At 37.4% G+C, this 25,934-nt stretch overlaps 1 protein-coding gene across 5 annotated transcripts in view; it reads left to right on the top strand.

The window, feature by feature from the left end:
* The window catches only part of CAPRIN1 (cell cycle associated protein 1), a gene marked incomplete at both ends in the record, with an annotated part of 34,767 nt that extends 10,380 nt beyond the window's left edge, over positions 1 to 24,387 (top strand). The window contains 17 exons of one of the 5 annotated variants that reach the window (XM_084255147.1): positions 925 to 987; positions 1,101 to 1,187; positions 4,749 to 4,987; positions 5,073 to 5,155; positions 8,356 to 8,493; positions 9,913 to 9,965; positions 10,050 to 10,136; positions 12,434 to 12,586; positions 12,668 to 12,776; positions 14,571 to 14,632; positions 15,106 to 15,216; positions 15,701 to 15,850; positions 17,589 to 17,739; positions 21,590 to 21,784; positions 22,256 to 22,356; positions 22,759 to 22,822; positions 24,323 to 24,387. In XM_084255147.1, coding sequence (XP_084111273.1) covers positions 925 to 987; positions 1,101 to 1,187; positions 4,749 to 4,987; positions 5,073 to 5,155; positions 8,356 to 8,493; positions 9,913 to 9,965; positions 10,050 to 10,136; positions 12,434 to 12,586; positions 12,668 to 12,776; positions 14,571 to 14,632; positions 15,106 to 15,216; positions 15,701 to 15,850; positions 17,589 to 17,739; positions 21,590 to 21,784; positions 22,256 to 22,356; positions 22,759 to 22,822; positions 24,323 to 24,387 — 1,911 coding nt within the window. The remainder of the gene's footprint in view (positions 1 to 924; positions 988 to 1,100; positions 1,188 to 4,748; positions 4,988 to 5,072; positions 5,156 to 8,355; positions 8,494 to 9,912; positions 9,966 to 10,049; positions 10,137 to 12,433; positions 12,587 to 12,667; positions 12,777 to 14,570; positions 14,633 to 15,105; positions 15,217 to 15,700; positions 15,851 to 17,588; positions 17,740 to 21,589; positions 21,785 to 22,255; positions 22,357 to 22,758; positions 22,823 to 24,322) is intronic. The other 4 variants (XM_084255144.1, XM_084255143.1, XM_084255146.1 and 1 more) reach the window with 4 other exon arrangements.
* Between the last annotated feature and the right edge of the window lie 1,547 nt (positions 24,388 to 25,934).

Genomic DNA, 25,934 nt, shown 5'->3' with positions numbered 1-25,934 from the left:
TAAAAACTTGACTTTTTAACCAATAGACTTGAATTTTCTGTTTGCCCTAGAGGCTTCTTGACTGTGAATTAGTTCACTTAAAAATAAAATTGGATACTTGCATTTGCCTTTAATGCTTACTTTGGTTTTATTTATCCCCGGTATAACTAAGGAATTGTTACAGGGTTTTAAATGAGGGTGAAATGGTTATGTGAATTGACTGACGTTTCAAGTTCAAAGAAAATGGATCATTTGACCTAGAACAACTTACAAGTATTGTTTTTAAACTTGTTTCTGTGTCTCTGAATGTTTTTTTATTGCTTCTCTCCCCCACCCATTAGTTTAGGTTTCTGCTTATTCCCTATTCTTGGACCCTTAAATCAGTAACTTTATTTGTGACTGCTGCATTACCTGAATATCGTTTCTTTTCTTTCTTTCTTTCTTTCTTTTTTTTTTGTGAATATCTTATCTAATGTTATAGCATGGGAAACCTCCACAAAGTTTTCATCTTAGCAAAATGTTGGTTAATTTTCTACCCCTACTTTCACACATTTAATTTCATTTGTGAGACCATAACAGCAAAACTACTAATTAATACACTACCTGTAGGTAATATGAAATGAGGCTCCTAACCATATTGTCACCTTCACCCCAATGGGTTGGAAGCATATGCCTCAGCCCTGTGATGCCTATCTTTTTTGGAAACCTAAAGAATATACAATGTTGTGTTGTGGTTTTAATACAATATTTGGTATTCAAGAGACAAATTCATTTTTAGCTTACTATTAAATGAAGTTATTTTATGTATAGAGTTTATGAAAAAGTATTTTCAGGGCAAGGTTTGAAACAAACTTAGAGGAGTTTTTGGGTTTTGTTACTTTAGCTTGGGTAAGTTGGTATGTAATTTAAACATGAACTGTTAACTATTTTTTTCCTTTGATGTAGGGTAAACTTGATGATTACCAGGAACGAATGAACAAAGGGGAAAGACTTAATCAAGATCAACTGGTAAAGATGTTGCATTCTCTTAGAGAGTTTATGCTCACAATTTTTAATAAGAAAATTAGTCTTGTGGACTTTTTTGTTATCAGTAGAATTGAGTTCTCTCTTTATACTTTTAGGATGCTGTGTCGAAGTACCAGGAAGTCACAAATAACTTGGAGTTCGCTAAAGAATTACAGAGGAGTTTCATGGCATTAAGTCAAGATGTAAGTAAAAGATAACATATGTCTATGAAATAGTCTAAAGAAGATAGAAACTTTTTTTAATGATTCGATATGTCTGTACATAATTTGCTTATAATGTTTTTCCCCTTTCAAAAAATTGTGTCTGTTTTTATTGAGGTATGTTGTTTTGCAACTCTGTGATTTAGGGGTATATGTTCACACCTCTTTAGATGTATGTTACCACACCATTCTCACCACCAAAGCACCCATAATCCTCTACCATAGCCTACTGGGCCCCCTCCAGCCTTTACTCTCCACCTCTCTTCCCCTTCTGCTAGCCTCAATTCTGTCAGATTTCTAGAGTTTATTTTGGTTTGGTTATATGTGTTTTGTTTCTGTATATTTCATATATGAGTAATTCATCCTGTATTTGTCGTTATCTTTCTGACTTATTTCTGCTTATCCTAATCCTATCCACGTTGCCAAGATTTGTAAGATTCCATCTTTCTGTAGTCAAGTAGTATTCTCCTGTGTATATATACCACATCTTTATCTACTCATTTGTTGATGTTTCCAGACTATTTTAAGTAGTGCTGTAGTGAATGTAGGAGTGCAGTATCCCTTTGAACTAGTGATTTGATTTCTTTGTCTAGATACCTAGGAGTAGAAATGCTGGATCATAGATAGCGCTGATCTATTTTTAATACTTTGGGTCATTTCTGTACTTTTTTCTATAGGGGCTGGACCAATTTACATTTTCGGCAGTGTTCCAAGGGTTCCCTTTTTCTCTAAATCTTTTGCTAATTCTTGTTTCTGGTCTTTTTGTCATAGGCTCTTCTCATAGGTGTAAGGTGGTATCTCGTGATTTTGATTTGCATTTCCTTGATGATAGGTGGTAAAGAACATTTTTTCATATGTTTGTTAGCCATCTTGTATGTCATCTTTAGAGAGATGCATATTTAGTCCTCTTACCCCTTTTTGATTGGTTTCTTTGGGTTTTAGTCTTTGCATTACCGTTGTTCATCTCTCTGCAAGGTGAACTGTTTGGTTCAATTATATCTAAGATGCTTTCCAATTTTGAAAAGTTGAATGTGACATCTGAAAGATGTCTTTAAAGAACTGAGTTTCACATACAACAAACGCGTATAGTAGTTCCTTAACATCTTACCAGTTTAAAAAACTAGCTGTGCAAATTTATATAGATACGGTAGGTGTTTTTCATATGTCCCTTTATGCCTTTGACCATCTTAGAATTTCATTTTCAGAAGAGAGTCTTAATATAATTGGTAACCACCCTCTTCATAAGGGCGCTCTCTCTCTCTCTCTCTCTCTCTCACTCACTCTCTCTTTTAAGAATTATTTATTTATGCATGTAAGAACTGGGGTACAGGCCAGAGGTGTGTGTTGTGGGGTGGGGGGTGAAAGGATTCATCAGGGATAGTGAGGAACAGAACAGGCAGATTGATTGAAATACACTGCTGAGGGGAGCAGCGGGTGAGTCAGGAGAGGTCTGCTGCACCATGTTGGTAGCTCTCTGGCCGGGGATCGAACTCGTGCTGTAGAGGCTGTGGCTAGCTTCATAGGTTGTGTCTTAACCACTTGTGCTACCAGGGAGGCCCTTCATAAGGGATCTTAATGGATGTTGCAGACTGATAACCTTTCCTCTTGATACCACAAAGTAATGTTTTCTCATACATCTTACGCTATGGCAGAAGTCTTTGGGACCAGAACAAAAATTAAAATACAAGCAAAGTCAAATTATTCTTGATAGTTGAGAACAAAACATTAATCTTTTTTTTTTTTTTTAAGATTTATTTATTCATGCATACAAGAACTGGGGTACAGGCCAGATGCGCGGGAGGGTGAGAGGATACACCAGAGACAGAGCGGGGAACAGAACAGGCAGACTGATGAAATACACTGCTGAGGGGAGCAGCGGGTGAGACAGGAGAGGTCTGCTGCACCATGTGGGATTCTCGCTCTTCGGCTGGGATGGAACCCACACTGCAGAGGCTGCAGACAGCTTCCTAGCATTGTGACATATAAAGTTGCCTCTGATAAGGTGAGATGAATAAGCAACACAATTTATTCTGGGATGAAAGACAAGTATACAGAGATTAAAAACTGATTCTGGAACCAGATTGTCTGGTTGAATCTGATTCTTCCACTTTAATAGTATATGACTTTGGGTGAGTTCCTTAACTTCTCTGTTCCTTGTCAGTCGGATTTCCGGAGAAACAGAACCAGAGGATAGAGAAGGATGAGAGAGGGAGGAAAGGCTATCTGTCACACTGTTTTATTTTTCTAATCTGTAAAATGGCGGTAATAGTAGTACCCACTTCATCATAGAATTTTACTTAAAACAGTGTTTGACACATAACAGACATGTATGCACTTAACATTATTGTTACTTATAAAATTTGAAAAACAGTGGAAAATGCTGATGATATCCCTCAAAGCAAACATAAAGGAAACTTAATTTTGGGTCCAAGTAGAGATTTGTTCCCATTTAGCTTCTTAGATTAGAGCCTCGGGCTTAATGAACCATACCATGTTCTAGTTGTATTTTTTTTTTTTTTTTGAGAAATTTGGGTCATAGCAGTAGGATTGATATATAATTTGATATTGAGTCTGTTTCTGAAGCTACTGTCTCATTTTGTAACTTCAAATATATCCTCTGCTTCAGTTTCAATACTGGGTTTTTCTGGGAACGTTTTATTGGGCCTTTATGAGGTGAGAAGAAAAAGAAAACACTTGTGATTTGAAAAGACTGATGTTTCTTTGACATCCCCCTCCACCCCCCCAAAAAAGCTAACGCTAACATGAGGAGAGGAATATGTGAGTTTCGCTGATGTTCTTTCAGTGTCCCTAGGGAAGAAAAAGTATTAGAAGGAAAAGAACAGTAGGAAAAATGCGTTCATACAGTCATACCTTTGCCTGTCTTGTCTGCCTCCTTTTTTTTTTCTTTGCTAGCTTCCCTTGTAAAAACAAAGCAGTTTTTGGCCACTATTTTCAATATCTTGGGATGTCTTATAATAGCAGCAGTGGATGGTTTGGGGTGAAGAGCCACCGGTGGGTTTGGTATCTCCTTGTGAATCAGTAGTAGATATTTAACATTAGAACTTTCGATCGTTTTTCCATGTAGGAGACAGATACAAGTAAGATTTTCTTATTGTTGGATTTTTTTCTGACTCAGCTTTAATAAAAATTTTTGATTTTTATTGTGGAAAATGTGAAAACTAAAGAATTTAATGAACTCCCATGTACCCAAACCCAACTGTAGTTAACTCATGGAAAGTCATTTCATATATACTCATATCTATTCTTGCTTCCCTGTCTGCTCAAATATTTTGAAGTAAATCCCAAATGTATGTTTCATCAGCAACATTTCAGTAGTGTAATATCTCCTAGGGAAGAATGTGGTTTGAATTTCTAAAAATTGCTTACAGAACATAATGTTTGAAACTCTTTGTAAGTTGGGAATCATCCTTTTGTTTATTGGAATCACATCTGACTCATTAAGCAAAATATGTATTACATTACACCTGAAATTGATAAAAAGAATTTGTAAAGTTTCTCTGTGCTGTATTTATTCTTATGCAGATTCAGAAAACGATAAAGAAAACAGCACGTCGAGAGCAGCTTATGAGAGAGGAAGCTGAACAGAAACGTTTAAAAACTGTACTTGAATTGCAATATGTACTGGACAAATTGGGAGATGATGAAGTGCGAACTGACCTGAAACAAGGTTTGAATGGAGTGCCAATACTGTCTGAAGAGGAGTTGTCATTGTTGGATGAATTCTACAAATTAGCAGACCCTGAACGAGACATGAGCTTGAGGTACAGTGATATTTGATGATAGAAACTTCTAAATGTAGTGGACAACTGAAAGGTGATTAAATTGCTATTTTATTTTTTTTACAAGGTTAAATGAGCAGTATGAACATGCCTCCATTCACCTGTGGGACTTGCTGGAAGGGAAAGAAAAGTCTGTATGTGGAACAACCTGTGAGTATCACTGATAACTTTGATTTTATAGCTAAGACTTTTAATTTTTTAGTTTTTAAATTAAAAGTAATGTTAAAGAAATTTCAAACTCGCATAAATAACAATCATCCATTGTTTATTTCGTGTGTGTGTGTGTGTGTGTGTATTTTGACATTTGTATCTGTAAGTTAAAATAGTGTCAACAGCCAAAATATGTAAAGATGAGAGTCCTAACAATATGGTTTTGGATTTAAAAGGTGGATACCAAATTGACTTTTTAGAGATTTTGGTATTAGATTGGAACTGGGTTTTTTCTTTTCCTTATGTCTGAAATTTTGTGCAAATTACTTATTGTGCTTCATATTCTATTCATGGTCATTACTTTGCTCTTTCTTTAGTTTTCCTTGGTCTACTACGAATCTAGGCACTACTTTTCTGTACTTTTAAAAAAAGATTTATTTTATTTATTTATGCATACAAGAGCTGGGGTACAGGCCACAGGTGCAGGGGAGAGAGAAATTCACCAGAGTGGGGAGCAGAACAGTTGGATCTACTGAAATACACTGCTGAGGAGAGAAATGGATGAGACCGGAGAGATCTGCTGTGCCTTGTGGATTAGCACCCTGGCCGGGGGATGAACTTGTGCTGCAGTGGCTGAGGATAGCTTCATAGTGCAGAGACTTAGCCCCTTGTGCCACCCGGGAGGTCCCTCATTTGTACTTTAAGAAAGTTAGTATCTAGTTAGTTTTCTGTATATAAGCCCCTTAATCTCAAATATGTAACTGTTGATTTAAAGGTGGGGGGCATCATTTAAGTTTCACTACCTTAGTAAATTAGGAATTGTAGGTTTTAACCCCTTAGTAAATCAGAGTAGATTCTTGTCTACCTAGTTATAAAGTTGATTTAGGAAAGTAGATGTTTGAACATAGTAAGGTACCTTATTTTTAGCTGTTTGCTTAAAAAGGAATTGTATTTTAAGCTTCAATTAGCAGAACTGTATGATGATTTGGGGGAGTGTATGTGCTTTAAGGAATAGGTAAATCAGGTATGAGGAACCAATCTGCCTATGACTTTTCATGTCAGAAGTCATTTTTCTTAGTTGGTTGTTGAATTGCGTGGTCCACGTTTCTTTGTAAAAAATCATGATTTTTTGCTTTTTGAGTTCTGTTATAAATATGTCTTCTTGCTTTTTGAGTTCTGTAATAAATATGCAGTGAATTCACTACTTGAAATTTGTTTGGAAAGTAACTGATATGTGTATAAGCTTGTTAGCTTAAAAAAGTGTTTTAGATTGTGCCTGATTAAATTTTCATGAGTATTATTGAGGAATAAAAAAGTTAAACATCTCAGTTTGTAGCTTCTTTCGGTGTTAACTTCCTACCCAATCTTGTTCCCACATCTTAATATGTAACATCTCTAGAGCTAAAGGGAAGGGGAGGGATTCATGTACTTAAAATTTAGTGTTTCTATGTGCATTTATTTTTCATGGGTGACTTTTTTTTGAAAACATAGTTCTGAGTCATATGCCTCTGAAGCAAGGGAAGGAAAACATGATGTATACAGTATTTAAAAGTTGTGAGCAGTTTTGTTAACGGTTTTAATTTTACAATACTTTGGTATGATATGGCCCCTGAAATTTTGTTTTTCTGTGTAGTGACTTTTTGTGAAATTGCCCTATTATATATGCTGTACATCTACTAAAAATGGCCAGGAAAGTGAGATGAATTCTTTTTTTTTTTTTTTTAAAGATTTATTTATTTTTATTTATACAAGCATTGGGTACAGTCAGAAGTGCGGGAGGATGAGAGAATTCACCAGAGCCAGAGCGGGGAGCAGAGCAGGCAGAAGGACCGAAGTACACTGCTGAGGGGAGCAGCGGGCGGCAGGAGAGGTCTGCGCGCCATGCGGGACCCTCCTCCGGTGGCCGGGGAGCAGCCAGGAATTGAACTGGTGCTGCAGAGGCTGCGGGCAACTTCGCAACCCAGCGCTCAACCGCTGCGCCACCGGGGAGGCCCTGAGATGAATTCTTGACACACATTTTTGGAACATCCCTTCTACCTCCCTCCTGCCCCCCAAATTCTGACCATTTTATTTGCCTTTTAAATACTTTTGATATTTCTATTTCTTTTTTTTAATACTTATCTTCTTTTTGTCTAATGGAATTTTTCCCATCCTTTAAAATCTTTTAATGAGTTCATTTTAGTTACAGTTTGTCTACATTTGGCCATATCTTCACCTTGTGTCTTCTGACCCTTAACTAGTCTCTCCTGCCTCATTTGTCCTTATGCTGTTTTTTGTTTTGTTTATTCCCTGTGCTTCAGCCACATACTGTCATATACTGTCATTACATACAATCACATACTGTCATTGTCTGTGTTTGGCACCCTTCTCCTTTGTATAGGACTTTGTAAATGTTGTTACCTCTGCCTTGAAATACTTCTTTCTACTCATCTTCCAGATCTCACCTTTTACAACACTTAATGCCAGGAAAGCCTCATATAACTTTTCCTTGACTAGGTCCAATCTATTGGACCTGTGTAATACTTATCACTGATCCAGTTGTATTGTTTTGTGCATATTTGACAACTGCTAAGCTCACCCTATTAGCTTACGGTGGGCAGACCTGGATCTTCTTTTTTTCTTTTTTTTTTTTTTTTTTTAAAGATTTATTTTATTTCTTTATACAAGCACTGGGTACAGTCAGAAGCGCGGGAGGGTGAGAGAATTCACCAGAGCCAGAGCGGGGAGCAGAGCAGGCAGAAGGACCGAAGTACACTGCTGAAGGGAGCAGCGGGCGGCAGGAGAGGTCTGCGCGCCATGTGGGACCCTCCTCCGGTGGCCGGGGAGCATCCGGGGATCGAACTGGCGCTGCAGAGGCTGTGGGCAGCTTCGCAACCCAGCACTCAACCGCTGCGCCACCGGGGAGGCCCAGACCTGGATCTTCTTAATGTCTTTTGATCTCCCCAGTTTCTAGTGTATTGCCTGCCATATTAGTTAGGTGCTTACTAACTGAGTGAATATATGTTAAATGTCAGATTTGGGGGCAATTAATTTATTTCAAATACTTGAAGTATTTGTAATTTCTGTTCTTGGAGTTCACTGTGTTTTAGTAACAGTTCAGTTTTTTTTTTTTTTTAACTGTAGTTACACATAGAATGGTAAATCTTTTTCAAGTCTGCCATCCTCTGACAGTCTTAACACGAATTCATATTTTCTTTTAGATAAAGCTCTAAAGGAAATTGTTGAGCGTGTTTTCCAGTCAAACTACTTCGACAGCACCCACAACCACCAGAATGGGTTATGTGAGGAAGAAGAGGCGGCCTCTGCACCTACAGTTGAAGACCAGGTAGCTGAGACTGGTGAGTACCTAGGTGGATACGAGCTTTAGCTTCGGGTCCTGGTTTTGTTTTCCTTTGCCACAAATTCATGCTAAACCTTTATTTAGTTACATATGTACACTCAGGTTTTTTAAAGAAACCTGAAGCATGACAAAATATTAAGACTTAGTTACATTAAGAGACAGTCCCAGGTATTAATTAGTATAGGTCATTTATCTTTCTGGTCTTTGATCACTGTTATGAATTGATACTTCTTTTGCTGTAGCACTGCTAGGCTGGAGTCTGGATGAAGGGCAAATATTGTAAGGCTTTTCAAATAAATTTTTGGCCAACATGCCCAAATTGATTGCTGTTTGCGTTGCCAGTATATGAGGTGAATAATTCATATATGTATAAACGATGAGAGATTGTAACTCCATGATCTTTTTTTTTTAAGATTTATTTATTTATGTATACAATAGCTGGGGTACAAACCAGAGGTGCAGGAGGGTGAGAGGATTCACCAGAGACAGAATGGGGAGCAGAACAAGCAGATATACAGAAATACACTGCTGAGGAGAACAGCGGGCGAGACAGGAGAGGTCTGCTGCGCCATGTGGGTTAACTCCCTGGCCAGGGATTGAACTCGTGCTGCAGTGGCTGCAGATAGCTTCATAGTGCTGTGACTTAGCCCGTTGTGCCACCAAGGAGGCGCCTATAATTTTGAACTATAAATTCTTTGATGACAAGGAATCTTTTATAATGAACACAAAGCATGAGAGTAGGTAAATTACTATGGGTACGTTTATGATAAGTTGATGAATAAAATTCTGGGTATAATTGCAGCATCGTTGGGAAATACGTTTAGTAATGGTTAAAAAAAAAAAAAAACGGACTCTAGAATTGTACTGCCTGGATTAAAATACTGGCTTTAACTCTTAGAATTAATGTTTGAAGTATGTATATAGAACCTGACACAGTAAGCAGTTATGTGTTAGCTATTAGGTTGAAACTAGATGGGAAGATTGCACATTGGAGTAATTTGTGGTTACTGATGAACATAAGGCAGGGTTTTTTTCCCCCTTCAACTCTTAAAGCTTTTACAGAGTAAAGATTTTAATCTGTATGCTGCTGTATAATATTACTACTAAGGATAGATGTTTTAATTTATTGGGTTGTCGAAAAAGTCATGGATATTTGCATAGAAAACAAAAAATACATCATGAAGTTTCTGACAATCCAATAGCTCTTTATTGCCAGTGTATGGATTCAGAATATTAAAACTAAAGTAATTTATTCTGGAATAAATGGTAAAGGAAAACTTTTTTAATATATTATACATAAATTCAGATTATGTGATGGTGAAACTCTTCATTCATTATTCAGTTGAAGTTTGGAGTTTAAATAAATTGTTGACTTTATGATTTCTTAAATTCTTTTGACCACTTTTTAACCTTTTAGAACCCGAGCCAGCTGAAGAATACACCGAACAAAGTGAAGTTGAATCCACAGAGGTATGATTTTTTTTTTTTTTTAAAGACTCTTTTCCCCTTTTTGCCTTAGAAACAGAAGTCTCAAATTTTTGCTTTGCTTTACAGTATGTAAATAGACAATTTATGGCAGAAACACAGTTCAGCAGCGGTGAAAAGGAGCAGGTGGATGAATGGACAGCTGAAACTGTCGAGGTAAGAGTTCTCTTGTGTTGCAGAGTTAATGCCTTTTAGCAGTTTTTAATCTAAGAATGAAGTAAGATCATTTAATGTATAAAACAGTGATTTGTTGGGGGCCTCCCCGGTGGCGCCATGGTTGAGCGCTGAGCTGCGAAGCTGCCCGCAGCATCTGCAGCACCGGTTTGATCCCCGGCCGCTGGTGAGGGTCCCACATGGCGCAACAGACCTCTCCTGCCGCCTGCTGCTCACCTCAGCAGTGTATTTCGTCGGTCTGCCTATTCTGTCCCCTTCGCTGGCTCTGGTGAATTCTCTCACCCTCCCGCGCTTCTGACTGTACCTAGTGCTTGTATAAATAAATATATCTTTAACAAAAAATAAATAAAACAGTGATTTGTTTATCCCTGTGGATACTTAACAGAATCATTGCTTTGCTGATACAATTACAAAATATTACACAAAAAGTCTGTATAATTTAGGGTTAATTATTCTATTAAAGTATATGCTTTCTCTGTGTTGATATCAGGCTGCTGTGTAAAAGTCTGGGCTCTTCTATGGATAGCCTTCAGAAAGACCCACCTTCAAGGGGTATGAGAGACATCTTGGACTCTCTTTCACCCTATCCTAGTGCTGTTTGGTTACCAGGCTCTGGACTTCTTTAGTGTTTCTTGATTTATCATTCAACTTCCATTACCATTTTTCAGCTGTTCATCTCTAGTTTAGGCACCTTTTTGTTATTTCCCTTCTCTGACTGCCCCAGGCCATTCTGGTCAGGTTAATTACTGGAAAAGTTAGTTTTGATTAAGTTACTTGAACTTTGGTGTAGTGCCTTATTACCTAGAAGATAAAATCAAAAGGCTTTACCAAAATTGGTCTTAAGTATTCTTTTCCATCTTTTTGTAGGTACTTTCTTGTAGATATTTGCAGAAGTGTAGGAAAAAAACCTTGAACTGTGAATAGCACATCTTCTCTATTGATGTTATCTATCAGGATTATTTTCCAAAGATATCATTATACCAGTGCCCTCGCTTCACCTCTTTGTTGGTGCCAAAATGTACTGTTGATAGATTGAGTAAAGAATTTTCCCCTTACCCCAAAAAGTTGCCTAGTAAGATGAAACCGTAGTAAGATAGTGTGTATCTGTTAAATTAAGAAATGCACTTCAGAAATTTTGAAGGAGGATTAAAAGTAAAATTAGTTAAAAAGATCTATAGAATGGTGATTTATATGATAGGGGTGCAAATCTGTGGGCTCTTGACTGGATTGGGTATATGGGTGTATGTTATTACTTAGGTTAATAATTAAGTTACTACTTAATGGTACTTGGCATTGTTTTTATTTATTTATTTTAATTTTATTTATTTTTTTTTATAGAGGCATGCTTTATTTATTTGTTTGCTGGTTTGTTTGTTTTGTTTATACATGCACTGGGTACAGGCAGAAGCACGGGAGGGTGAGAGAATTCACCAGAGCCAGAGCGGGGAGCAGAGCAGGCAGAAGGACCGAAGTACACTGCTGAGGGGAGCAGCGGGCGGCAGGAGAGGTCTGCGCGCCATGTGGGACCCTCCTCAGGTGGCCGGGGAGCAGCCGGGGATCGAACCGGCGCCGCAGAGGCCGCGGGCAGCTTCGCAACCCAGCGCTCAACCGCTGCGCCACCGGGGAGGCCCTTGGCATTGTTTTTAATACCTTAAGTAGGTGGACCTTTCTGAAAGTTATCCAGGTAGCATTCTAGGATCTTTTGGTGCAACCTGGTAATAGAATAGCAGATCATTATTCTTCATTATAACTTCATTGGTCTTCATTATAACGTAGGTAGCAATCATTTTGTCAGTACCGCTTGTAATGGAAATAGTTATGACTTACCCAGGCTGAAGGCAAACAGAAGACTATAAATTTGATGGAATAAAAATAAGGTTTTACAGTACACCAGGGAATTGTTAAAAACAATCATTAGTAAAATTTCTACTAGAACTAAGAAAAGGGTAATCTGAGCTTTGGCTTTTGTAGAAGTTTAGATGCGGTGACAGCTTGATCCTGTGGTATTGGTGGAGAGAATGTTATGAGGTAGACAAAGGTAGTCGAAAGAGTTTGTAAAGTAAATCACATTCTGCATGGTGATCCTGTGAAATTGAGACTAATGTAAAAGAAACAGCCTTAGTCAATGTTATTTGACAGAATTATGGTCAGTTTGAGTAAATATATTAGCGCCTACTATTGTGTTTACAGTATAGGTGGCATGTTGTTTGGGGGCCCATAATCATGATAGTAATGAATGGAACTCCTTCATGCCCTCCCTGCTTTGCTCCCACTTTCAGGTGGTAAATTCACTCCAGCAGCCTCAGGCTGCATCTCCTTCAGTACCAGAACCCCACTCTTTGACTCCAGTGGCTCAGGCAGATCCCCTTGTTCGAAGGCAGCGAGTACAGGACCTCATGGCACAAATGCAGGGACCCTATAATTTCATACAGGTAGGTGAAATTTAAACACTGTATCAGAAGGTTTACATGTTTATATTATTTAAACTAATTCCATTATATCTTAACTTTTAGGATTCAATGCTGGATTTTGAAAATCAGACACTTGATCCTGCCATTGTATCTGCACAGCCTATGAATCCAACACAAAACATGGACATGCCCCAGCTGGTGTGCCCTCCAGGTTAGTAATGGTATATTTAGATATGAGAAATAAAGTGTAGGGCCAGAGTTTTTAGGCTTCATAAAGTTTGTGAAAGTTAATTTTGTTTTTCTCTTTCATGTTTAACTTTGAGATCTTGTATCTTTTGATAACTTTTCCTATAATATGAACAAAACCCGTAGTATCATAGTTTTTTTTTTTTTTTTAAATATTGGCATATAAATGTATAGAAAAGTACTTGGCAAATGAGTTCAATGAATTTTCACAAACTGAACATATTAGCAACCAGAAATGAAACATTACCATTATCCCAGAAGTACTAGTCACCATCTTTTCTAGCCGGTGGGAACTACTTTCTGACTAGACCAATTTTGACAGTTTTTATAATTTGTATAAATGAAATTTGGTTGACTTTTTAAATTTCAAAATTAATCTAGGGGTAAAAAATAATATAGTTGTTTTTTCTGTAGGATGTTTATAGCTTTCAAGGAGAATTTCTGAACATTCTATTAAATATAAGTGAAGGTAAGGGAATGCTCATGAGGAAAGGGAGAGAGATAGACTAGAAGACATTTGATGTTTTAAACTCTCACTAGTCTTATACCATTATTTGAAATAGCACTAATAGAATGGTGCCTTGTATTGAGCAAGGTGGATCATCTTTTCAGGGCCATTATTAATTTTGAATCTTGTTTTTTTTCCTAGAATATGTCAGCATTAAGGGCACAAAAGTGGAACTTCTTAAAGTAACACATTTAATGTTATATAATGTTAAATGTCATGAAAGGAGTTGATTAGTAAAAGTTTGTTTAATGACACTTAATTTGGCAGGGTTGTTAGGATTTCTTCAAAGTGAAGGGAGCTTATTGCTCTCATATCTCTACCAAGAATCAGAAAACAGAAGGTTTAAGCCTTCTAGGAAGGAATCAGTTATTAGTGTTTATTTCTTGAGCTCTATCAGAAGAAAATACATGGTTTTCCTAGCTGATAAATTATGTCAAAGTTAGTACAGGCAGCACTGATAGAACCTATAAAGCTTTTTAGGTACTCAGGCAATGCTGAGTACATTAGATTCTCCAGTGAAAGGGGATGATTTCTAAATGACTAACCAAAGATGTTATATTTTTGATTATTTGTTTACCCATAGTTAGGGAAAGTAGTGGAAGGATCATGGAAGTTGGTAATAATACATATACCAAGGGGTATATATAGGCTATTTTAAAGGTGTATTTATATTTTTATTAACCTAAGTCTTGAGTAAAAATAGTGCTCCTTTATAGTTACTGCTTTAATAGTTTTTTTTTTTTTAAGATTTATTTATACAAGAACTGGGGTTACGGGCCAGAGACACGAGAGGGTGAGAGAATTCACCAGAGACAGAGTGGGGAACAGAATAGGCAGATGGACTGAAGTTCACTGCTGAGGGGAGCAGTGGGTAAGACAGGAGAGATCTGCCATGCCATGTAGGTTTCTTCCTGGCCGGGAATCTAACTGGTGCTGCGGAGGCTGCGGACAGCTTCACAGTTCGGTACTCAACCTGCTGCACCACCAGGGAGGCCCATAGCTAGAGGCTTTATTTACTAGCACTTTCTAACATCTTTGTCTTTGAAAAGCACAAACTTGAGAACAATCACATGAGTTGACTTAATTATTACCGGTATATCAGAATGCTCACTTGAAAGCTAAACTCCTACCTATACTTTGTAATTTAGTTAAGTTTAGGATTTGGCTATAGAAATTTGGCTTTAATATCCAAGTGTAGGTATCATTCGAAAGAAATTTGATTTGGGATAATAATATTGATCAATTTTGCAGTTCATTCTGAATCTAGACTTGCTCAACCTAATCAAGTCCCTGTACAACCGGAAGCTACACAGGTAAGAGTGATACACGTATTTTTTTTCAGGTTAATTTTTACTCAGTTCTTGGGTCTCTCAGTTACCTTATGAAAGTCAATTATGAATTTGATCATTGTCCTAGTTTCATATGGTTAGTGACAGCTTTTAGTTCCAAGTTTACATTTTTTTTGAATGTTTTGAAATTTTTAATTTTTTTTGGTAATTCTTGTGTTCATAACAGTTTATCATAATGAAGAAGCCTTTTAAATTTTGAACTGAGTAGAATTTGAGAAGACATAGTTTAAAATTATGAAATTTAGTGCAGATACTGCCATTTTAGACACACTTAGGGGGACTTCATAATTGGACAAGGGTTTATTTAACTTTGAGCTTTAATTATATATTTTTTGCCTTTGCTAAGTTTTATAGTCTAATGGATACAGCTATTTTTCAACCCTATTTGTATTAGAATTGGTTTATAACAGAAAGGAGCTTTTATTTCTTCTGTGTAGGTTCCTTTGGTTTCATCTACAAGTGAGGGGTATACTGCATCTCAACCCTTGTATCAGCCATCTCATGCTGCAGAACAACGACCACAGAAGGAACCAATTGACCAGATTCAGGCAAGTTGTATTATCAGATCATATCCACTTTTTTTTTTAAAGATTTATTTTTATTTATGCATTTAAGAACTGAGGTTTAGGCCAGAGTGTGGGAGGGGATGTTTGTGAGAGGATTCACCAAGACAGAGTGGGGAACAGAACAGGTGGAGTGACTGAAATACATTGCTGAGTGGGGGAGCAGTGAGTGAGATAGGAATTTGTGGAGCCATGTGAGTATCTCCCTGGCCGGGGATTGAACTCGTGCTGTAGTAGCTGGTGATAGTTTGATAGCGCTGAGACTTTAACCCCTGCCCCAGATCATGTATACTTGAGCCACATAAGAATAGGGCAGAGATAAATTTCTGTTAATACACTGAATCTTGCATCTAATGCATGCAAGACAGTATTTTGCTTTCAAGAAATAGTTGAGTTTGTTAATTCATAAATACAGAGTCAGCTAAGTTTAGTTTACTCCTAAAATGCATCTTTTTTACTTTGTGTTTAGGCAACAATCTCTTTAAATGCAGACCAGACTACTGCATCATCATCCCTTCCTGCTGCTTCTCAGCCTCAGGTATTCCAGGCTGGGACAAGCAAACCTTTACATAGCAGTGGAATCAATGTAAATGCAGCTCCATTCCAGTCCATGCAAACGGTAAGCAAATTAATTCAACTATGTACCTGGTCTTGTGCTATCGATTGAGAATTTCAGTAAGAATTCTTCACTTAACTGTCTGGTGGAGTCTGCATCTACCCTAACTGTAGGGTGTATTTAATTGAATGTAACTGATTGTTCTTGCTCTCAGAGATAAATTTGTGTTTCAGGAGTTAGATGTGCTCATCTTATTTTGTAGTTTCACTCTTTTGACTAGATTAACACAATTTTAAAGATGCAAGAAGTAGACTAATACATCTCTAATAGAAAATCGTTACCTAGATTTAACAGTGTTTATATATGCCATATTTATGTGGTTTTCTTTTACTAAGGTATCTCAAAGTAAATTTCAGACATTTTATCTCTTTGGTTTTTAGTAAGCATCTCTAAATTATAAATTTTTATAAAATGATAAAATATAATAATAAATGACATGTAGCTAAATCGGTGCTCAGAGGAATGTTCATAGATTTAAACACTAAAAATACTAACTTTTGATTAAAATATCAGTAAATATTTAAAGTTCATGCAATTAATCTCTGTGATACTTTGGGTTTGAATTTTTTACAAAGATTAAAAAAAAAAAAAAAAAAAGGGCCTCCCCGGTGGCGCAGCGGTTGAGCGCTGGGTTGCGAAGCTGCCCGCAGCCTCTGCGGCACCGGTTCGATCCCCGGCTGCTCCTTGGCCACCGGAGGAGGGTCCCACATGGCGCGCAGACCTCTCCTGCCACCCGCTGCTCCCCTCAGCAGTGTACTTCGGTCCTTCTGCCTGCTCTGCTCCCCGCTCTGGCTCTGGTGAATTCTCTCACCCTCCCGCGCTTCTGACTGTACCCAGTGCATGTATAAACAAACAAAACAAATAAATAAATAATAATAAAAGTATGCCTCTATTAAAAAAAAAAAATTAAAAAAAAAATACAAGACCTGGGCTACAGGCCAAAGGTGTGGGCTGAGAGGATTCACCAGAGACAGAGTGGGGAACAGAACAGGCAGATTGAAATACACTGCTGATGGGAGCAGCGGGTGCGACAGGAGAGGTCTGCTGCACCATGTGGGTTAGCTCCCTGGTTGTGGATCGAACTCATGCTGCAGTGGCTGCAGATAGCCTCATAGGTTGCATCTTAACTCCTTACACCACCAGGGAGGTTCCCAAAGATCTTTTCTTTTTTATTTTTTTAAATAAAATTTTTTTGATTGATTGATTGATTTATACAAGCACTGGGTATAGTCAGAAGCGTGGGAGGGTGAGAGAACTCACCAGAGCCAGAGCAGGGAGCAGAGCAGGCAGAAGGACCGAAGTACACTGCTGAGGGGAGCAGCGGGCGGCAGGAGAGGTCTGCGCGCCATGTGGGACCCCCCTCAGGTGGCCGGGGAGCAGCCGGGGATCGAACCGGTACTGCAGAGGCTGTGGGCAGCTTCGCAATCCAGCGCTCAACCGCCCCGCCTTCGGGGAGGCCCCCAAAGATCTTTTCTAATAGCATTTCTGAGGCTGCTAATCGTGTGTCTTAGATTTAATCCCTCTTAAATTCTTGTTTAAATGTTATTTGATAGATCCATAATTTTTTCTAATACTAAACTACATTAATTGGGAGGGGGGTGTGTGTGTTTATGGTATTGGAGTGTTTGAGACTTCTTAATGCTCCTTTTGTTTGAGGTAAAATCATCACTGAGATCTACCATATTAAAATTAAGGAAATTATTAGCACAACAGGATGAACTAATCATTTGTTTACTTACAGGTGTTCAATATGAATGCACCAGTTCCTCCTGTTAATGAACCAGAAGCTTTAAAACCGCAAAATCAGTATCAAGCTAGTTATAACCAGAGCTTTTCCAGTCAGCCTCACCAAGTAGAACAAACAGAACTTCAGCAAGAACAACTTCAAACAGGTAGGAAAACCAGTCTCACTTTCCTTAACTACTTACTTTCTGATGCAGTTAATGGTAGTGTAGTGTTACAGTAGTTTAGACTTTAGAGTGGTAGTGTCCACAAGAGTTTTTGTTTTAATACTAGTACCTAAAATTTTTGTTCTAATACTAGTACCTAAAATTTTTCATTGCTGATCCTGAATGAAATCAAGTCCATGTTTGTTGTATGTGAATTATGTGCAATTTTTGGAGAACTTGTGCTCATTTTTCTTGGGTCATTGAGCTTTCATAATATCCCCATAGCATTATATGATTTTAGTGGGTTGAAACTTGTTACTTGACTTATGACCAGCTTTTTAATTCTGAGTTGAATGAAGATGATACCTGGCAGCAAGACTGCTATACAAAATTAGGAAGCAATAAGGAAAATTGGCTGGGTGTTATATGCTAATAGTAAAATTTGTGCAAAAAATGGTAGACTACATTGTAACAAAGTCATTGTTAATAAGCAAGTAATGTGGTAATCTGACCTGTTACCTTATCATGATAATACAGATTTCTCAAATTTATGAGACATGAAATACCTTTTTTTAGGTCTTTCGTTTTTTAATTTTAGGGGTTTAATTGGGCTCCTACAACACATGAGCAAATGGAGTTAATGCTTTAATTTTATCGGACTGATTAAAAAAATGGAAATGTTCTATTGTTGATTTTATTGATGATCAATGTTACAGATTTTCAGTAACATTAGTATTCACTAATCAGTAGGGAGGTTGAATCAGCCATAATTTGGTAAAAGTTTGTCATTTATGCTACCTGTCCTCATTTTCTGAATGATTAAACTGGGCTTCCTTTAATAGCCATGTAAGATAGTTGTTGAGCAGGTATATTTTAGGGTCTTTAGACATTGTGATGACATGCTTGCTGTTTTTCAGATGGTCTGATAAAATTAAAAGTAGTTATATACTTATCATTTGAGTTGGTTCATTTTGCTCTTTGTGCTAGTGGATTTGAAATTCTCTTGTTCCAGTTTGCTAAACTTGACTGTGATGCATTTCAGCTAGATAACTTTTAGCTAACCATTTCAAAATATGCAGTACCGACAAAAATTAACTACATTTACTGATACTTTCAATTAAAAAATGAACAATCAGCCTGTCACTTTGACTTTTTTTTTTTTTTAAGATTTATTTATTTATTTATACATGCACTGGGTACAGTCAGAAGAGCAGGAAGGTGAGAGAATTCACCAGAGCTAGAGCAGGAAGCAGAGCAGGCAGAAGGACCAAAGTACACTGCTGAGGGGAGCAGCGGGCGGCAGGAAGGTCTGTGTGCCATGTGGGACCCTCCTCCGGTGTCCGGGGAGCAGCCGGGGATCGAACAGGCGCTGCAGAGGCTGCGGGCAGCTTCGCAACCCAGCGCTCAACCGCTGCGCCACCGGGGAGGCCCACTTTGACTTTTTAAACACTTTCGTACTCACTCTAGGCAGCCATTCTCATATGTGGACTATTGCAGTTGTCTCCTTGTCTATATTTTTTCAGTTCAGTCTATTCTCTATATAGTAGCCAGGGGGTGATCATTTTACTATATAAATCAGATGTCTCTTGTTCAAAACTATCATTACATTTAGAGAAGAAACCCAAAGTTTTTACCTTGGTTTACAAGATTCAAAAAATCTGGCCTTTGTCTTCATCACGTGGTATAGTCTATATTTTTCTTTAAGTACCCATGTCAGCCACACACATAGCAAGGTCTCTATTCTCCAGAATCTTTATATTTTATTTCATACCTGAAACTGTTTTTCCACTAATGTTTGCATAACTTGGTTCTTCTGTTAGGTCTGTTAGGTCTACCCAGATAATCACCTCACAGAGACTTCCCTTCACCTTGTCAAACTAGTGTACTCTGCCCTCATTCATCCTACTTTGTTTTTTTCCTCATCACTTATTATCTGACAAAATATAAATGCCGTTTGTATGTATATTTTAAGCACTTACTATCTCACATTAAGGAGTATAAGTTAGTAACTGAGAATACCCCTTATGTCTAGGACCCTGCCTGACATATTGAGGGCACTCTGGTGTTTGTTGACTAAATCAGTGTGTCCTGTCATTCCAGAAGTTTTCATTTTAATATGAATTAGTAGTGTCTAGTCAGGAACAACATATAAAAAGGATCTGGCAAGGATATGTGGTGTTTTTTATGGATTAGCGTTTATGCTTTACAAAGAATTCTACCCCCTTAATAGAAATCTAGCATTTTAAAATAATGGTTGCACTTTAATTGTTCTTTAATGAATTACTTGCAGTGAGAATTGACCAGGAGTCATAAGATTCTTCAGATAAAAAGTGAATTGAAAATTCAGTTCTTTTGACTACTTTCTACGTGCAGAGGAACGGCAATCTATGTGGAAAGGTCACATTGCAAATAGTGTGCTACTCTGCCCATTACATAGTTCAAAAAAAAAAAATCATGACTCCTCTTTCTATGCATTCTCTAGCTTCTCACTGCAAAAATAGCATTTTAAGAACTAAAGAATGTACTTGAGGTTTCTTTTTTTTTTTTTTTTTATAGAGGCATGCTTTATTTATTTGTTTGCTGGTTTGTTTGTTTGTTTTGTTTATACATGCACTGGGTACAGTCAGAAGCACGGGAGGGTGAGAGAATTCACCAGAGCCAGAGCGGGGAGCAGAGCAGGCAGAAGGACCAAAGTACACTGCTGAGGGGAGCAGCGGGCGGCAGGAGAGGTCTGCACGCCATGTAGGACCCTCCTCTGGTGGCCGGGGAGCAGCCGGGGATCGAACCAGCGCCGCAGAGGCCGCGCGCAGTTTCGCAACCCAGCGCTCAACCGCTGCGCCACCGGGGAGGCCCCTACTTGAGGTTTCTTGATAAAATAGGTCCTATAAAGATTTTTAAGAGTTAACAACCTTTTCTTTCTACCCAAAACGGGAAGTTTGGGCTGACTTGTGGTTGCTGCTGGTTTTGCTCCTGGAATATGGGCTATCCTTTGATTCATTCATGCCTTCCTCACCACTCAAAGTATTCTTAACACCCTGCTTTTTTTTTTTTAAACTCCCTCTTGAATTATGAACATTGGGTACCAGAAAGGTACTTTTGTACAGGGGAGAGAAAATAGGGTATGTGTGCATGTGTGTGAGCACATGGTATTATGAACTTTCTAGGTCTTTCCCTCCACTGTGTTGAGTGCCAGTGTGATTAATTTAATAAATTGTTCTAAGTTGACTATACTTACAAGCACTTGAAGTGGAATCAGGCATTAAGGTGTAAGGGTATAAGTTGATGAAGGCCTTTGCTGACTTATTTTTCTAAGTATGCTTGCTTATACTTTTGTACATTAGTTATACTGTTGTACATTATACTTGCTTAGCTATGATGGGAAAGTGTGGTTTTGTATGTTCACCTAAACATCAAGGGAAATTTAAAAGAATATGAAAGTTTCTCCCACTAATTGAATGGTACAAAGTGGTAATTGTACTACAGGTGTGTCAGTATGTAAGCTCTTTTGAATTATTGTGGATCTCTTGTGCAGGCAGGCAGATGCATTTAGAAGATGTTTGTCAATATAACCATTCACATCATTTGGAGGGGTAGAATTCTGTGTGCTAACACAATTTTGTGCTTTCAGAGGTTTGGAATTTTACTCTGCTTAGCTTAACATATGAGTAGGAGAAAGATAAAAAAACCTCATTCATTTGTAATTGCCTCTATTATTAAAGTAAAAAATTTATTTAAAGACAGAATTAAACCTTGAAGAGACTATATAAGACACTTCTTAACCAGAAAGCATGTGGGAGAACAAATTGTAACAAGGGGTGTGTATATGTGTAATTTTTTGTCCTTTGTATTATAGTGGTTGGCACTTACCATGGTTCCCAGGACCAGTCCCATCAGGTGACTGGTAACCATCAGCAGCCTCCCCAGCAGAACACTGGCTTTCCACGTAGTAGTCAGCCCTATTATAATAGCCGTGGTGTGTCCCGTGGAGGTTCTCGTGGTGCTCGAGGCTTGATGAATGGATACAGGGGCCCTGCCAATGGATTTAGAGGTACAAAATAGCTCATTTCCAATTTGTAAAATATATAGGACTCTATCACATGGTTTTTAGGAAAGACTGGTAACTCTCTGCATTAATATCTTAAGTACAATTTAAACATTTTAGTATGTTTTGGGACCATTTAAATTGTCAAAATTGGGAATGAGTGTTTTTGATATTTGTCAAATGCATGTCTACTACTGCCCTTTAGGGCATATGTTTTCTATACATAATTAGATATGATGGGGATTTTGTTTTGTGTGAGTGCGCGTATATGCTCGTATACATGGATGGTTAAAAGTTTAATCATTTAAGGCCATTACTATGCACTGAAATTTATAAGCTGTTTGGATCAAGTAGGACATTAGAAATTAACTTAAATAACTGGCGTAACATTACTTTTCAATTCTTCCCTCGGTCAATAATAAGAAAATAAAAATTTCTTGTGACAATAAGAACGTTGTTTTTTGTCCCAAATTTTAGGAGGATATGATGGTTATCGCCCTTCATTTTCTAACACTCCAAACAGTGGTTATACACAATCTCAATTCAGTGCTCCCCGGGACTACTCTGGCTATCAGCGGGTAGGTAAATTGTTTTAAAATACAAACCTAACATAAAAAACGCCAATGAAAGGGACCGCCAATGAAAGGGACCAATGTAGTTGTTTAATGTAATTCAGTAAATTGGTGATTAGGGGCTATTTTTATGCCTTTGTTATGTAAAATGATTGTCACTTTTCTTAGCACTCAGTACAGGTACTCATTTAATATAGTCTGAATGATTTTTAAGAGCACAGAAATACCTAATTTGAATATTCTTGAGACAAAAATACACAGAACGACTTAGTTCTGATAATTGGAATATCAAAAAAAAAAAAGCTGCTTATTCTGCAAGTGTTAAACTGTAAGAGTAGAGATAGATGGTTAAACATTTGAGAAAAAGTACCTTGTTTTCTCTTCAGTACTAACGAGCTTGTCTTTTAGGATGGATATCAGCAGAATTTCAAGCGAGGCTCTGGGCAGAGTGGACCACGGGGAGCCCCTCGAGGTAATATTTTGTGGTGGTGATCCTAGCTCCTAAGTGGAGCTTCTGTTCTGGCCTTGGAAGAGCTGTTCATAGTCTGCATGTAGGTCACATGTTAGGAATACATTTACCATTTCCAAACTTGTTCCTAGGGATTAAAAGAAATGCTCTGTTTCTAAAACGTACCTTGAACCAAATTTAATTTTTTGAATGACTTTTCCCTGTTACTATATAAAACTGTCTCGAAAACTAGAACATTTCTCCTTCTCAGAAAAAGTGTTTTTCCAACTGCAAATTATTTTTCAGGTCCTAAAACCTGCTAAATGTTTTTAGGAAGTACTTACTGAAACATTTTTGTAAGACATTTTTGGAATGAGATTGAACATTTATATAAATTTATTATTCTTTCATTTTTGAAACATGCATATTATATTTTAGGACCAGAAACCCTTTAGTGGCCAGATAAGCCATAGTTACATTTAGAGAACCATTTAGAAGTGATAGAACTAGTTGAAATTTCAATGCCTTTGGAGCACTACTAGTGATACATCACATTGCGTTTTAAACAAAACATCCAAAACCTTAATTTATTGAATTATACAGTTACAGACTTTATCAGTTTTTTGACTACTTCCTATTTGGATAGGGAATCAGTCTATATAATAATAATTAGAGGCAGCATCTCATATGCTATGAACTTCTAAATGGTTCTCTGATTTGAGGGAAGTTAAGTTGAGTAGGTTTCCTCTAGATATTGGCCATAACATGTATAAAATGTATATTAAGGAGGAATTATGAAGTACTCTGATTTCAATGCTAGTGGAAACTGGCCAGCAAAAAGGTGCATTTTTTTTTTTAAATTAATAGATCATTTGGGAATTACTGACTTAAGTGTCAAAGGATATTTGCATGTGAATGTGGGTTATGTTCTTTCTCACCTTGTAGCATATTCTATGAAAGTTGAGTTGACTGGTAGCTAATAATCTGTTTTAACAGCATGTAAAAAAGTTATTTTATCTGTTACAAGTCATTATACAATTTTGAATGTTTATGTAGTTTCTTTTTAACAGTTTAGGTAATAAGGTCTGTTTTTCATTCTGGTGCTTTAATTTTGATAGTATGATGTTACTTACTACTGAAATGTAAGCTAGAGTGTACACTAGAATGTAAGCTCCATGAGAGCAGGTACCTTGTCTGTCTTCACTGCTGTATCTATTTCCAACGCCTGATGACAGTGCCTGGCACATAGTAGGCACTCAATAAATATTTGTTGAACGAACGAATGAATGAGTACTGGTGGGATACTCCATTAGCTCTACTCTTCTTCTAGCTAGAGAACATGAGCAAATTTGCGCATGACAACTTCCAGGACAGGTGAAACTTGAACACTGAAGAATTGACCTCTTAAACCTAATTATGTGGTTACAAGCTGCCCACATGCTTCTTGACTTCAGATGAAAATCTGCTTGAAGGCAAAACAAATAATATTTGAAAGAAAAACCAAATGCCATTTTTGTCTTCTAGGTCGTGGAGGGCCCCCAAGACCCAACAGAGGGATGCCGCAAATGAACACTCAGCAAGTGAATTAATCTGATTCACAGGATTATGTTTAAACGCCAAAAACACACTGGCCAGTGTACCATAATATGTTACCAGAAGAGTTATTATTTGTTCTCCCTTTCAGGAAACTTATTGTAAAGGGACTGTTTTCATCCCATAAAGACAGGACTACAACTGTCAGCTTTATATTACCTGGATATGAAAGGAAACTATTTTTACTCTGCATGTTCTGTCCTAAGCGTCATCTTGAGCCTTGCACATGATACTCAGATTCCTCACCCTTGCTTAGGAGTAAAACATATACATTATGGGGTGATATTATCTCCATAGTTAATTGAAGTGGCTTGGAACAAGAAAGATTGACTTTTGATAGTGGATAAAATCTACAAATCAGCCCTAGAGTTATTCAATGGTAATTGACAAAACTAAAATACTTCCCTTGAAAAGAAGATGGAAGGAGTGGAGTGTGGTTGGCAGAACAAGTGCATTTCACAGATTTTCCTGTTAAATTGGAGCACTGAACGTTTAGACTCATACCAAATTATGCATGGGCCCGTATTCACACATATTAAGGCTGGCTACCAGCTTTGACACAGCACTAGTCCTCCTCTGGCCAAACGACTGTGGTTAAAAACACATGTAAATTGCTTTTTAACAGCTAATACAGTATAAGACAAAGCCAAAATGCAAAATTAGGCTTTGATTGGCACTTTTTGAAAAAATATGCAACAAATAAGGGATGTAACCTGGATGGCCGCTTCTGTACTTAATGTGAAATATTTACATACTTTTTGAACACTTAACAGTTTCTTTGACAATGACTTTTGTAAGGATTGGTACTATATATCATTCCTTATGACGTGCATTGTCTGTCACTAACCTTTGGATCTTGCTGTATTATCACCTAAGTTGGTACAGGTACTGATGAAAATTGCATAATGGCTAATTATAACACTCTTGGTTACGTTTTTTTCCTGCAGCCTGAAGGTTTTAAAAGAAAAAGTTATCAAATGCCTGCTGCTACCACCCTTTTAAATCGCTATCTTTTGAAAAGCACCAGTGTGTGTTTTAGATGGATTTCCCTATTTTAGGGAAATGACAGCCAGTAGTTTCAGTTCTTGATGGTATAAGCAAAACAAATAAAACATGTTTATAAAAGTTGTATTTTGAAACACTGGTGTTCAACAGCTAGCAGCTTATGTGGTTTACCCCATTGTTAGTGTTACAAATTTTATGGTTCTCTTTAGCTATTTCTACTACTTGCCCTTTTATCTAACCCCGATTGAATTATCCATTTCTCACAGAGGCATTTATATTCAAAGTGCTGATTTTTTCCCCTTAAATGTATAGGGAGAGTAACAAGTTGTATGGACAATTAGTAATTTATGTCTACGTTGGAATTTGTGCTAGCAGTTTGAGCACTAGTTCTGCGTGCCTATGAACTTAATGCTGCTTATGGTATCCCACTTTGACTTCATGAAGAATTAATCCCACTTACAAAGCAAAGGCTACTAATAGTTAATTTTCTGTGCAGAGATTTAATTTTGTTTTCAGCCTTTAGCTAAGGAATTTTTGC

This window comes from Talpa europaea (genome assembly GCF_964194135.1).
Source record: "Talpa europaea genome assembly, chromosome: 1".
Lineage (NCBI taxonomy): Eukaryota > Metazoa > Chordata > Mammalia > Eulipotyphla > Talpidae > Talpa > Talpa europaea.
Note: the sequence above shows the minus strand (reverse complement) of the source record. Positions and strands in the feature narration are given on the sequence as shown.